This window comes from Acinonyx jubatus, chromosome B2 (assembly GCF_027475565.1).
Source record: "Acinonyx jubatus isolate Ajub_Pintada_27869175 chromosome B2, VMU_Ajub_asm_v1.0, whole genome shotgun sequence".
Classification (NCBI taxonomy): domain Eukaryota; kingdom Metazoa; phylum Chordata; class Mammalia; order Carnivora; family Felidae; genus Acinonyx; species Acinonyx jubatus.
Window position 1 is genome coordinate 108,753,185 of NC_069385.1, and position 13,283 is coordinate 108,766,467.

The window sequence follows — 13,283 nt, forward strand, 5'->3', positions numbered from 1 at the left end:
GCTGCTGCAGAAAAGAACAGTTCCTCAAAAAAAAATGCTATATGATCCAACAATTCCAGTTGTGAGTTTTCAAAAGAATTGAAAGCAGGGTCTCAAAGAGGTATTTATATACTCAAATTCATAGCAGGACTATTCACTAGCTAAAACGTGGAAGCAGGAGTGCCCTGGCTGGCTCAGTCAGTAGAGCATGTGACTCTTGATCTCGGGGTTGTAAATTCGAGCCCCACATTGGGTATAGAGATTATTTAAAAATAAAATCTTTTTTAAAAAATGTGGAAGCAACTCAAGTGTCCCATCAGAGGATGAATGTGATAGATTAGGTGCCATAGAGTATCATTCAGCTTTTAAAGGGAAGGAAATTCTTCAATATGCTACAACATTAATGAACCTTGAGGACATTGTGCTAAGTGAAATAAACCAGTCACAAAAGGACAGATCCTATATGGTTCCAGTTATACAAGATGCTTAGTATGGTCAGAATCATAAAGACAGTATAATGGTTGCCAGGAGCTGGGGGAGAGAGGAATGGGGAGATATTGTTTAACAGGTACAGAGTTTCAGTTTTATAAGTCAAAAATGGGGGGAGGGGGGTGGTGAAGGTTGCACAACAGTATGAGTGTATGTAGCACCACTGAACTGTATGCTTAAAAATGATAAATTTGGGGGTGCCTGACTGACTCAGTTGGTAGAGCATGCAACTCTTAATCTCAGGGTTCTAAATTCAAGCCCCACGTTGAGTGTAGAGATTACTTAAAAATAAAAATTTTTTAAAAATGCTCAATTTTATATGTATTTTACCAAAATGGGAAAAACGGGGGGCATAAAGCCTACTGGAAATATCAATGTAAGCAAGTCAGCCACAGACGGGGAGAAGGTATCTGCAACCCATGAGTTGCAAAGCACCAGTATCCAGTGATTCAACAGACTCTCGCACATGTACCCAAGGATACCTCTGCAGAAAAGCTCATTGCTAGAAATGGAGACAAACTTACTAGCTCTCAGGGAGTAAACATACTAGTAAACTTACTAGCTCTCAGGGAGTAAACTTACTAGCTCTCAGGGGAGACATACTGGAATTAATTGGTATTCTAAAAGTTTAAATGATTGTACTGAGTGTAAATGGTTAGATGTACAATGTTGAGGGTACCTGGCTGGCTCAGAAGAGCATGCGACTCTTGATCTCAGGGTCATGAGTTTGAGCCCCATGTTGGGTGCAGAGATTACTTAAATAAAACTGGAAAAGAAAACAGTGCTGAGCATTTTTTAAACTTAAATAAGCATGGTCTAAAATGATCTGGTCGGTGTGCTGCTTAAATATTTAATCCTGATGGTGTCTCTTATGTAATTTTCTCTCTGTTTGAAATGTTTTTATAATTAACTTTTAGAAGAAAAATAAGTAGATATGCTCTCTGGCTGTAGATGGTTCAGTGGTGCCGTTGGTTATGGGCAAGAGGGCTGACATCTGTGGATGGCAGGTAGCTCGGGCCTATGGTCATTGCTCCCTAGCCATGCATAGCCAGTGAGTGCTCCGGTGAGTCATTTTGGTCTCATGTTGGGAACTGTGACTCTTCTTTGAGGAGGCAGAAACAACTGTCAGAGCATTCTAGGGTCCATGCTCTTAGAGTGAGACCCAAATATCTGAAAAGTAGGGGCATTTTATTACCTTCTCTGTGTTCCTGCTTATAAAAACACAGTGCCTCTGACATTTCATCCTATGTCACCTGCAGTCTGCAAATTGGGAGTGTTTAGGCAATTGTCTCAGGATTAAAAGAATTTCCCTTTCTGGCTTTAGACTGTGATGCCATCCAGCTGTCTGTAGGATTTGCTTCTCGTCTTGATTGCTTCTAGGTGTTGAATACTATACAACCAAATACTCTATTCCTGTTTCCAGGGAAACATTTAAATGTTTATACCCTATTTTCTTTTCCCTGCAGAGAGCAGTGTTGACAGGGAGATCCTGTCTATGTAAAGTATTTCACCCTAATTGCAAGGTGAAACCCATTCTTTCCTTCTGCAGCAGACTAGGAAAAGTTCACATAGTATCCTTGTTTCTTGCAGAACTCACAATACTTTATATGCACCAGAAATGCTAGCGAAGATGGCAGAGCCTTTCACAAAGGCTCTGGATATGCTTGAAGCGGAAAAATCTGCTATTTTGGGTAAGAAATCTAACTTTTGTTTTCTTGTCTTGAAGTTTGCCTAATCTCTCACAGACTCCTCAGGCAGCTTCAGTGTGCTGTGTGTCATCACCTCCTTCTCACCTAGCACTACTTGACTGTTTTTGTCATGGAGTTCCTACAGGGTCTCTAGGAACAAGTGCGTTTACTTCATTATCTTAGCATATAGAGGTCTTTGGGGGCTGTTTTTCCCCTGTGTTAACCCTGTGTAGTGGCATGTGTCAGAGCCTTTAGATTATAAATAAACCACGGTTTTCTGCCATGAAGGATATTAACATACTTTCCTGCTTTCATATGTGAAGAAAAAAGGTGTTAAAATAGTTAAGTTCAAATTGCTTTAATTAGCAAAATATTATGTGTTACCAAAAATTTCAAAGGAATAGATCCTAAACCATGTTTCCCATTTGTTACCTTGATTTGAATGTTGCTTTAACTCATTCTTCCCATTAGCAAATAACTGTGCAATTGTGTGACATGTGCTGTGAAGGAAAGTGGCCATGTGTTTATTGGGAGACCTCACCCAGTGTTGGAGAGGAGTCAGAAGACTACCTCCTAGTGGAGACTTGAAGGAGGAGTAGGAAAGATCTCATCAGGCTGGGGGGCAAGAGAAGATGTTGAGCATTGTGGGCAAGCAGAATGGCAGGTAGAAGATCCTGAGGCATGTAGGAAAGAACTTGGTATGTCTAGGGAATAGAGAATGGTGACTCATGTGGCTGGAATAGAGAGCAAGGCAGTGGTTAGAAGTTAGAGCCAGAGACATCCAGTGTTGTCTAAATAAACCGTGTGCCCATTTTTAAAGCTTCATGCTGGCTCACCATCACAGTCCCCACAGTATCTCTTCATTCCCAGCCATAACCTCTGCCTGGGCCTAGTTGTGATTAAGCAGTGAGCATTCCCCAGCCGTGACATTCATGAAAGGAAGGGTATTAGTTTGCCTTTCCAGAACTTGTGTCTGTCTTGGCCTACATGGTCCTGGACCATTTCCTGTAGCACCACTGCATTAAGGTCCACATTACAGGGGGAAAAAAAGAAGAAGAACTTCCAAGAAATATCTTGCAATCAATTTAAAAAGTAGCTGTCGCTTTACCACCCATCACCCTCGCCTCCAGTCAGCCATTCAAACTAAGCCAGGAATTCCTGTTGTAGAAATAGATGGTGACCCAAAACGTACTAGAATGGACAAACAGTTCCCCTCTAGCAGATTCCAGCCATGAGCAAGACTTGAAATATAAAACTGTCTCTGATGGGATGTATAGATCTTTTGGATCTTATAGAACTCTTAAATTATACTATGATTAGTTTTCATTTTGGGTTTCATTAGTTTCATGATTAGATCATTTTGATCTGCTATATATCTTGGGCTTTTGCTTAAAATGCTGCTTGAAAAAGAGGTTCCACAACTGAAAAAGGGAAGAGGGCATTCCCAGTGCTTTTGGAGAGATCATTTTGAGCTGTCATTGTGTGTTTTGGTAGAAGTCCCATCTGGAGAAACCCCCCAGCAAAAGTTGGAGTGCCCAGGTCTAGTCTGAAGTCCTGCATACTTAAATAGTTTCCACCTTTCCCCACCAAAACAGTGTTGTAACAGTCACTTTGAGGGAAGCTCTTAGCACCTCCAGCTGGTAGAAGACTCAGCCAGCTGTTTTGCATTTACAGCACTTCTCACCCCCACTTCCAAACCATATCTGCCTGCTGTAGAGTGTTGGCAGGTAAGACCCGTGGCAGCAGAACAGCATGTTCCTGACCCATCTTTCTCCGTAGGATTACCTCAGCCCCTCTTGGAACTGAATGACTCTCCTGTCTACAAAACGGTCTTGGAAAGAATGCAGCGTTTCTTCTGCACCCTCTATGAAAACTGGTAAGGAACTGACGCTATCTCCCCATATTTTCTTTTTATTTCTTTTTAAAATTTTTAATGTTTATTTTTGAGAGAGAGAGAGAGAGAGACAGTGTGAGAGGGGGAGGGGCAGAGAGAGAAGGTGACAAGAATCCAAAGCAGGCTCTAGGCTCCGAGCTGTCAGCACAGAGCCCGATGTGGGTCCCAAATTCACAAACAAGTGAGATCACTACCTGAGCCGAAGTTGGACACTTAACCAACCGAGCCACCAAGGCGCCCCTCCATATTTTCTTTTTAGACATGCATAGTAAAGGAATGTCATGGATAAGACTTTCGATGTAGAATTCTAGTGTACAGGTAAGATGAAGCAAGAATTTGACAGGAGACCAATGATTGTAGTGTCACACCAAAATGAACTGGCTGGCTTTCACGTGTATGCTTTTTTATAATTGTCATAGTGCCTCAGTCCTAGCCATGACTTGAGTGAGATTTTATGCCTAACTTGTCTGCTTCCAGTGCATAAAATGATGAGACCACAGTATAAGATACAGTGAGTGGTGATGCATTTTCTCAGAGCCCTCACTACTCATAGCTGCTTTTTTTTGTGAGAGCATGAGCAGGGGAGGGACAGAGAGAGGGAGAGAACCCCAAGGAGGTTCCACACTATAAGTGCAGAGCCCAGCTCAGGGCTCGATCTCAAAAACGGTGAGATCATGACCTGAGCTGAAATCAAGACTCGGACACTTGACTGACTGTGCCACCCAGGCTGCCTCTGGAGGCAGCTAGCCGGACTTTGTCTTTGGGTCCTGGTTGTAGGATGGGGAGGTAACTTGCCCTCCTGTAGCACACCACACTCCAGGCATTGTCCTTAGTCACCCACCGCTCCAATCAGCCAAGCTAACAAAAAGAGAATCTTCATTGACAATCCATATTGCTTATGAAGTAATGATTGCTATTGTTGCTCTTGGGTGCCAACATCTGTCTTTAAAAAGATGCTACATCGGGGCACCTAGGTGGCTCAGTCAGTTGAGCATCCAACTCTTGGTTTCAGTTCAAGTCATCATCTCATGGTTCATGGGATCGAGCCCCATGTCAGGCTCTGCACTGACAGCACAGAGCCTGCTTGGGATTTTCTTTCTCCTCTTTCTCTTTCTTTCTCTTTCTCTCTTTCTCTCTCTCTCTCCCTCCCTCCCTCCCTCTGTCCTTCCCCCTGCCCCTCCCTCACTCACACATGCTCTCGTGCTCTCTCTCAAAATAAATAAACATCTATCAAATGTCTAAGCTTAAAGGTGGGTGAGGGGTGTGTTACTGATTAAGCTTAAGTTCTCTTAAGGAGTAAATGCAGTTTCTTTTCTAGCTGAGAAGTGTAGACTAGAAATTCCTGGGGCATTCAGAGCTAATAATAACAAATGTGGGATGTAAATGCTGTGGTTTTTCCCTTACAGTTTCCATATCCTAGGGAAGGCAGGTCCTTCCATGCAGCAGGACTTTTACACCGTGGAGCACCTTGCTACTCAGCTCCTCAGCTCGGCCTTTGTCAACTTGAACAATATTCCCGACTACCGACTCAGACCCATGCTTCATATCCTTTCCAAAGTCCCTAGATAACCCAGAGGGCCAGAAGATTGAAGACAGGAACAGCTGTCAGACACCGGAGGAGGCAGAGCTGAGCAGTGTGGAATAGATGGAATCCTTTATCTATGCGTGTGATAACCACATTAAAGAGAAAAAAAGATTCATATAAACGGCAGGAAAAATATGAAGGCAGTCCAGGGGTCTTGAAAGTGTTCTCCTGAGGGGTAGATCTTGACCATCCCACTTCTTGGAAATGTGAAAGATAAAAGCTTTTATCTCTTTTCTGTATCCTGTCAGGTGCCTCCTCATACTTCATTCTCATTTGGACTCTTTTCTGTTTTCGAGAGTATCTCTCTTCCCAGAAGTTACAAGGAGAATGGTAAAAGAGAGTTTATTATGAAGGTGTCCCTCTTCTTTTTTCCTTCCAGGCAAATAAGTGCCCATAATGGGCAGCCTGGGATTTCTGGAAAAGAGCTTGAAGAGTTTTGCCTGTTAAGACAGAATGTCCATGGCATCTTGCAGGTCCTTTGGGGGTTGACTCTGCCCGAGGGCATAGCCTGCTGCCTGGCAGGTTTCCAGCCTGGCAGGTGAGGGGATGCCTTGGAATGGGAGGGGTATGTGCTCATGTTCTAAAACTTCTTAACCTGCCGCGGCATGGGTCTTTGTGAAGCCTCTGGTGCTCTTCTGTCCCCCAGAGCACTATGAAGCCCTGGTGTCTCCAATCCTTGGACCTCTTTTCACCTACCTCCACATGGTAAGAGATCGGTCAGAAAGGATAGCAAAGAGGCCTCTTGGGCAGGTTGGCCTCTCATGCGTCTTGCAAGTCAGGAGTTCCTGAAAGTATTTCCTGGCTCTGTCCAGATGGCCACACAGCTGTCCCACTCCAGCAGACTTTCCTTGCTGCAGTGGATTGAGCACCCCCGAGAACTAAACTGGTTTGGTTGCCCTTGAAGACCTGCAGACTCCACTTCTGCTCCTGACCTCCTATTAACTGAGGAGAGGTGGTCAGGGGAGTGCTTCCCCTGGGTCTGTTTCCCTGATGGTGGAATTAAGCAGGAGGACCAGCTGGGTGGAGAACAGATGTGTCCAGAGAGACCTGGGAATTCTATAGTATTGTTGATCCTTTTGAAGCAAAGAAGTGTTTCGTACACTGTCCTCGTCACTTTGTTTACCTTATGGGGTCTCCCAGGGCTCTGTCATTGAGATCTAGAATCATCCTTGGCTAATTCTAATCATGAAGTGGACTTAGATATTGTGTGTTCCAACCTCCTCACCACTACTGCCATTTATTTCCCTTTTGTTTTCCCAGAGGCTTTCCCAAAAATGGCACGTCATCAACCAGAGGAGCCTGCTGTGGTAAGGAACATCTCTCCTCCTGTGGAAGTACTGGCAGCCAGCTTTGGGGTGGGAGATGAGAGACAGTGGGAAGGGGAAGTTCTGCCATTCAAGGCTAGAAAGCACTAGGTTATGGTCATCCTCAGCCTGGATGGTAGATGGCTTGTCTGTGACCATTAGGCATACTCAGGTCAAGTCTTCATAGGGGGCATCTTCAGCTGCCTTAGGAGGATACTGAGACATCCTTATCCACTTTGGATTTTGATCCAGGACCTCTATCCAACTGGATATTGTCAAATAATGTCTTCCTCAGTGGATCGTTGCTGTCCGTTCCCAACATTTGTGTGAAATGTAGACCACAGGGAGCCAGGAGAAGGAAATGAGCACAGAGGGTCTGGTTAAGGTCACTGTTTTCCTTGACCTTCCCTTTTGCACTCCCATGGAACTTGGCCCCCTGCTTTTCTGCAGTGGAGAAGATGAGACCGCAGATGAAAACCCAGAGTCTCAAGAGATGTTAGAGGAACAACTGGTGAGGATGTTAACCCGAGAAGTCATGGACCTAATCAGTAAGTGGCATATGGGAATTAGGGGTAGTAGAGAAGACTTTTTCTAGAAGAAGAACTGGTCACTCACTCAATTCCCTTAATGCATGTTTTACAGCAATACTGACAGATTAATTAAGAAATAATTAGATAGAAACCAGGTAGTCAAATCAACTTAAGGACATTCTACGAATTGCAAAGCAAGAGGAATTTCGATTAATGGTAGGGGTAACTTCCTAGTTTTGTCAGAATATGGAGAATTAATTCTTAGACATGAAGATGCCCAATTTTCTTTGTTGGTCATTTCATTTGTTTGGGATCCAAAATAGACCAAGGATGTATCAGGCTTCCTCTTTTGGTCACTTACTCTCCGAGAATCCTATAATTTCTCTCTAGTTAGCTGAACTTAAAGAGGGACCAGAGCAGTCTGGTCAAACACCTCTGTTTCTCCTGGTAAAAGTGATTTTGTGCCTGGACAGTGTCCCACTTTCCCCCATCTTCACCTGCCTGAAGACCGTTTGGAATTCATTGGCCTGAGGTGGCTATTGTTCAGTCCAGTAACCCCACTTTCTTGCTTTAGCGGTATGCTGTGTTTCAAAGAAAGGTGCTGACCATGGTACTGCTCCCCCTACAGAAGGAGATGGTAAGTGAGCTTGTTGTTTGGCCCTCAGAGGTCTGCCCTTAGACTCCTAAATATCATCCCTTTTGTAGCCAGGTCAGTTCCTGTAGAATAGCAGTTTGGGGTGGGTGAGATGTACATCTAGCTTTTCTCTCTGTTGGCTCTTTTGCTGTGTTCCTCCGGCATACTCCCACCTCAGAGCTTTTGCACTTGCTATTTCCTCTATTAGGATAATTTTCCTCCCAACTGTATACGTGGCCTGTTGCCCTGCTTCATTCAGATACTCTGCTCAGTTGTCACCTCTGAGAGGTGTTCCATAACCAACCTATAAAAACTAGTGGGGTGCCTGGGTGGCTCAGTCAGTTGAGCATCCGACTTCAGCTCAGGTCATGATGTTGTCATTTGTGAGTTCGAGCTCTATGTTGGGCTCGCTGCTGTCAGCCTGTCCACGCAGAACCAGCTTCAGATCCTCTGTCCCTCTTTCTGCCTCTCCCCCACCCATTCTCCCTCTCTCCCTCTCTCTGTCTCTCAAAAAATAAATAAAACATAAAAAACAACCCAGCCACGCTTATTCTTCCTTTGCTTTATTTTTCTTCATAGGACTTATCACTGCCTGACATTGTTTTATTTCACTTGTTCATTTGTCACCTGTCTTCCTCATTAGAATGTAAACTATCAGGGAAGGGACTTTTTCCTATTCCTGTTACATCCCCAGTAACTAAGTGTCTGCTACAGTGGGGTCCTCATTTTTAAGTAACTGTCCAGAGTTTCCCACTGTTTTCTCTTTTGTTTTTGTTTATTTTTTTTAAGAGAGACAGTGTGAGTGGGGGAGGGGCAGAGAGAGAGGGAGGCACAGAATCTGAAGCAGGCTCCAGGCTCCGAGCTGTCAGCACAGAGCCTGACACAGGGCTCAAACTCATGAACCATGAGATCATGACCTGAGTGGAAGTTGGATGTGTAACTGACTGCAGCCAGATGTGTCTCTAGACCTGCCATGAGCTGGGCTTCTACACCCTTCCATGAAGTTGGGGGGCTGTCCAGGACTACTTACTTACCAGTCAGCCCAGGTTACTCAGGTTTCCTTTACTTGGTGGACTTCTATCAGAACAGGATCCTCTGTTCTGAAAGGATGAAGCTTAATATCTCTCTGCTTACAGATGAAGAGATGATGGCCACAGAGGTAGCCCCCTCAGCCATGGCGGAGCTTACAGACCTGGGCAAATGTCTAATGAAGCATGAGGTGTGTGGAGGGGACAGGTGATGTTTTTCTCCTTTCCTGGTATGGCACCAGTTTCCACTTTTCTCAATCTGTGATGCCATCAAAGAATTTTGGGGGCTAATGCTGCTTTATTAACTTCCTGGTTCCTAAAGCCTCCAGAAAGCAGTAGAAAAGGTCAAGGTGTCTCCCATGCTAGCATGGGCAGAGGCTTTCAGAAAAACACACGGGCACACTGTGGTGTTCAGCCTCCCCCAGGCCTGAGCTTGGTCTCCTTGCACACTGGTTTTCACTTCTATATTGGTGGTTTTTTCTTCTTTTTGACTGCTTGATATACATAGAGAGGAAGTAAGTTTGTCCTCAGTTGCTATTTTTGTCATGTTCCTCCTCACCTGTTAAAATCCCAGCTCCTCATGTATAGGAATACTCAGAAAATTAATGTGTAAATTTTCTCATTGTAATCCTTCATCCTTTTCTGCTAGGATGTTTGTACGGCGCTATTAATTACAGCCTTCAATTCCCTTGCTTGGAAGGATACTCTGTCCTGTCAGAGGACGACCACACAGCTCTGCTGGCCTCTGCTCAAACAAGTATGGTTATTCACCCCTTCTCACTCCTTATGAAAGGCTGGGGTCATGAGGATTGACTGAATCAGTTGGAAGAATCGGGTTGCTGGGGCTTTCAGAGAATAATCCTTTGGCCCTGAGCACAGCTGTGTCCCCAGGTGCTGTCGGGGACACTGCTCGCAGATGCTGTTACATGGCTTTTCACCAGCGTGCTGAAGGGCTTACAGACGCACGGGCAGCACGACGGCTGCATGGCTTCCCTGGTCCACTTGGCCTTCCAGATATACGAGGCACTGGTGAGTGCAGAAAGCACAGAGGCAGGGCTGGCTGCAGCTTCATGTTGAGGGGCCTGCTCCCAGGCAGTTGGGACTTCATAAAAGTAGACAGCTGCCCAAAGAGGTGGGTGTGGTGGGGTCATAAGAAAGGTGGCAAGGCCCAACCTACCCCATTGAGTGGTTTTATATCCCCACTCCACAGCGTCCCAGGTACCTGGAGATAAGAGCTGTGATGGAGCAGATTCCGGACATACAGAAGGACTCTCTGGACCAGTTTGACTGCAAGCTGTTGAACCCCTCTCTGCAGAAAGTGGCGGACAAGCGCCGGAAGGACCAATTCAAACGCCTCATTGCTGGCTGCATCGGGGTAGGTCATGCGCCTTCCCTGGTGCTCCCAGCTTGACCTACCCTAGTGGTCTTCTTAGACCATGTGTACAGGCAGACCGGACGCCAGCTGTAGTCATAATTTTTGAAACAACCCACTACTCGGGGCCCAGCATCAATTCTTTTCCTTTGTTTTCCACAGAAACCCTTAGGAGAACAGTTCCGCAAAGAAGTCCACATTAAGAATCTTCCCTCACTTTTCAAAAAAACAAAGCCAATGCTGGAGACGGAGGTGCTGGACAACGAGGAGGGCGGCCTGGCCACCATCTTTGAACCCTGAATCAAACTTTTGGGCATTCTTCCTTGGCCTTTATTGTCATCTCTTCTTCCCCTTCATAGCTAATCTCTAGGCCCCTCTCCACCGCCACTTCACTTTCCACCATTGTCAGCCTGGAGAGAAATCCAGGTCTGGAGCTGGAGAGAGTGGGCTCTGTGCAAGGCACAAGTAATGATACCTAAGGTATCAAGAAAGGGAGTTTGCGCTCACACCATTCTGTCTAGATCTCCCATCATTCTACTTGGAGTTTCACCTTTTCTAAGAAAGAAAAGCTAGAGCAGACTGGCCCTACTCCCCAAGCCCTCCCATCCCCATGTAGCCATACACCTGTGTAGAGGGGTCACTAGGGGTGCTACACCCAACACTGAGACTAGCGGGGCTTGCACAAGGGCTTGGTCCCGCACTGCTTACGCCAGAGTTTTGCCTGGGCCACTGCAAGCCCCACTGAGTCCCTTTGCTGCTGGGCTGGTGGAAAACCTTCCCCATCCCTCAGGGGCATGTCTGGGTCAGGTGCTGAGTGCTGAACTGAATCTGGCCAGTTTCCTTTCCGTTTTGAGCAAGAATCTGGTCACCTGATGGGATCCATGGTACAGACTACTGCTAGGCTCTGAATGCAGTGTCAAGTGTGGTACCATCAGGGACCAGGGCTGGGCCACTCTCTGGAGTACTTTCTGGCACCCCCTTATAGAGCTCATACGTATTCCATGCACAGTCCCTCAGTGTGGGTTCCCCAGCCCCAGGGTCCACTCAGGCATAAGAGCCACAGTACCCTATCTAGTGTCACGTGATGCCATTGGCATCTGAGGATAATGCACACCAGCTAGGCTATGTCTGTGACAAGCAGCTGGCAAAGCCACTGGTCTTCTCTCCTAGGACTAGTTGAGTCCAGGTGCCTTCAAAAATCTCCTGGTCTTTTGGGTCCCTGGTCACTTCTCTCATGGACCATTTCCAGAAGAAAAAATATGCCTTCCTGTCACAACCTGTATTGCGAGGCTCCACTCTGTTCTCAAGGTCACTAGATGGCCCTGTAAGCAGAGGCGATGTGAATGCAAGACTCTAGCCTTGAGATCACTACTGGCCATATACAGGCTTCATTTATACAGAAACCATATAGAGTATGTCTGCATTCTGTACAGAGACCTGTCCTCAATCCAGTCCACTGATGACAGTTTTGGTAAGGACTGTGCAGAACAGCCTGGGCTCAAGCTCCACCTGTGAGCTGGTGGTCCCTGGGCAGGGTCGGAAAAAGGCCAACCTGGGGAAATGGGACTTGGAAGTTCTATGTAGCTGTTTCTATGGCACAGGTTTGCCCCATGCCCTCTTTCCGGGTGGTGCTTTGGGGTGCTTCCTATTGACTATGAAGGCCATCTCAAAGCATGTTTCCCTCCAAACTTGATGGCTGCCTACTCCTCTCTATGGTTGGGGCTGTGGAGGGCACAGTTGTATTTATTGTGCTGTAGTATTTTTAACATCCTGTGACTTCATGCTAGAAGTTTTCTATTGTTTATAGAACCTTTTTGTAGAAACATTAACTCTAAAGCACATCTGCATGTCAGTAAAAATCTCCGTTTCATACAGAAAGGTCCCCATCTGCCTTTTTCAAACCAGTGACATACTCTAGGGTCATTGCTCCGGAGCATCCTGCTAAAGGGACTGGACAGGAAGAATTGTGACCATGAACCTGCTGTCAAGCTTTCTCAAACAGCATGCCAGCCAGAAAAAGACCTCTATTCCTGACAGACCTAGACCAAGCAGCCCATACCACTCTCCCAGTGTTTTCTGTGGCCACTAGACTGGACTCTGAGGGACTGTCCAAATGGAACTGCTGCTGTTCCTTGTGTCACTTTTTTTAAAAGATTTTTTTTTTTTTTAAATGTTCTATTATTTATTTCTGAGAGAGAGGGAGACACAGAATCCAAAGCAGCTCCAGGCTCTGAGCTGTCATCACAGAGCCTGATGTGGGGCTTGAACTCACAAACTGAGATCACGACCTGAGTGGAAGTCAGATGCTTAACCAACTGAACCACCTAGGCGCCCCTAAAAGATTTTATTTTTAAGTAGCCTCTACACCCAACATGGGGCATGAACTTACAATCCTGAGAACAAGAGTGGCACGCTCTACCAACTGAGGCAGCTAGGTACCCATCCCTCCTTGTGTGACACCTGATAGCCATGTGACTTGATGGGTACGGACCACCCCTTTTCCTCAGAAACTTGTAGTAATCTAGGAAACAGATTAAGTGGCGCAAACAATTTTCTGTGGTCTGGCTGAGCCCCCAAAGACCACCTCAATTTGGTAGGTTTTTTTGTTTTGTTTTACCTGAGCGTGAGGAGGGGAGAGAATCTTAAGCTGGCTCCACCCTCAGCACAGAGCTCAACGCGGGGCCTGATCCCACAACCCTGGCATCAGGACCTGAACCAAAACCAAGAATCAGACATTCAACTGAGCCTCCCAGACACCCCTGGTATCTCTGATGAGGCTT

At 45.9% G+C, this 13,283-nt stretch overlaps 1 protein-coding gene across 3 annotated transcripts in view; it reads left to right on the top strand.

The window, feature by feature from the left end:
- XPO5 (exportin 5) overlaps positions 1–12,381 on the top strand; it is a 48,395-nt gene extending 36,014 nt beyond the window's left edge. For 2 of the 3 annotated variants that reach the window (XM_015071212.3, XM_027057661.2), the window contains 12 exons: positions 2,059–2,159; positions 3,936–4,032; positions 5,457–5,593; positions 6,243–6,340; positions 6,896–6,942; positions 7,390–7,487; positions 8,044–8,106; positions 9,240–9,322; positions 9,781–9,888; positions 10,023–10,160; positions 10,342–10,506; positions 10,666–12,381. In XM_015071212.3, coding sequence (XP_014926698.1) covers positions 2,059–2,159; positions 3,936–4,032; positions 5,457–5,593; positions 6,243–6,340; positions 6,896–6,942; positions 7,390–7,487; positions 8,044–8,106; positions 9,240–9,322; positions 9,781–9,888; positions 10,023–10,160; positions 10,342–10,506; positions 10,666–10,803 — 1,273 coding nt within the window. In that variant the 3' untranslated portion in view covers positions 10,804–12,381. Of the gene's footprint in view, positions 1–2,058; positions 2,160–3,935; positions 4,033–5,456; positions 5,594–6,242; positions 6,341–6,895; positions 6,943–7,389; positions 7,488–8,043; positions 8,107–9,239; positions 9,323–9,780; positions 9,889–10,022; positions 10,161–10,341; positions 10,507–10,665 lie in introns of those variants that run through there. The other variant, XR_003419602.2, reaches the window with a different exon arrangement.
- The last annotated feature ends 902 nt before the right edge of the window (positions 12,382–13,283 follow it).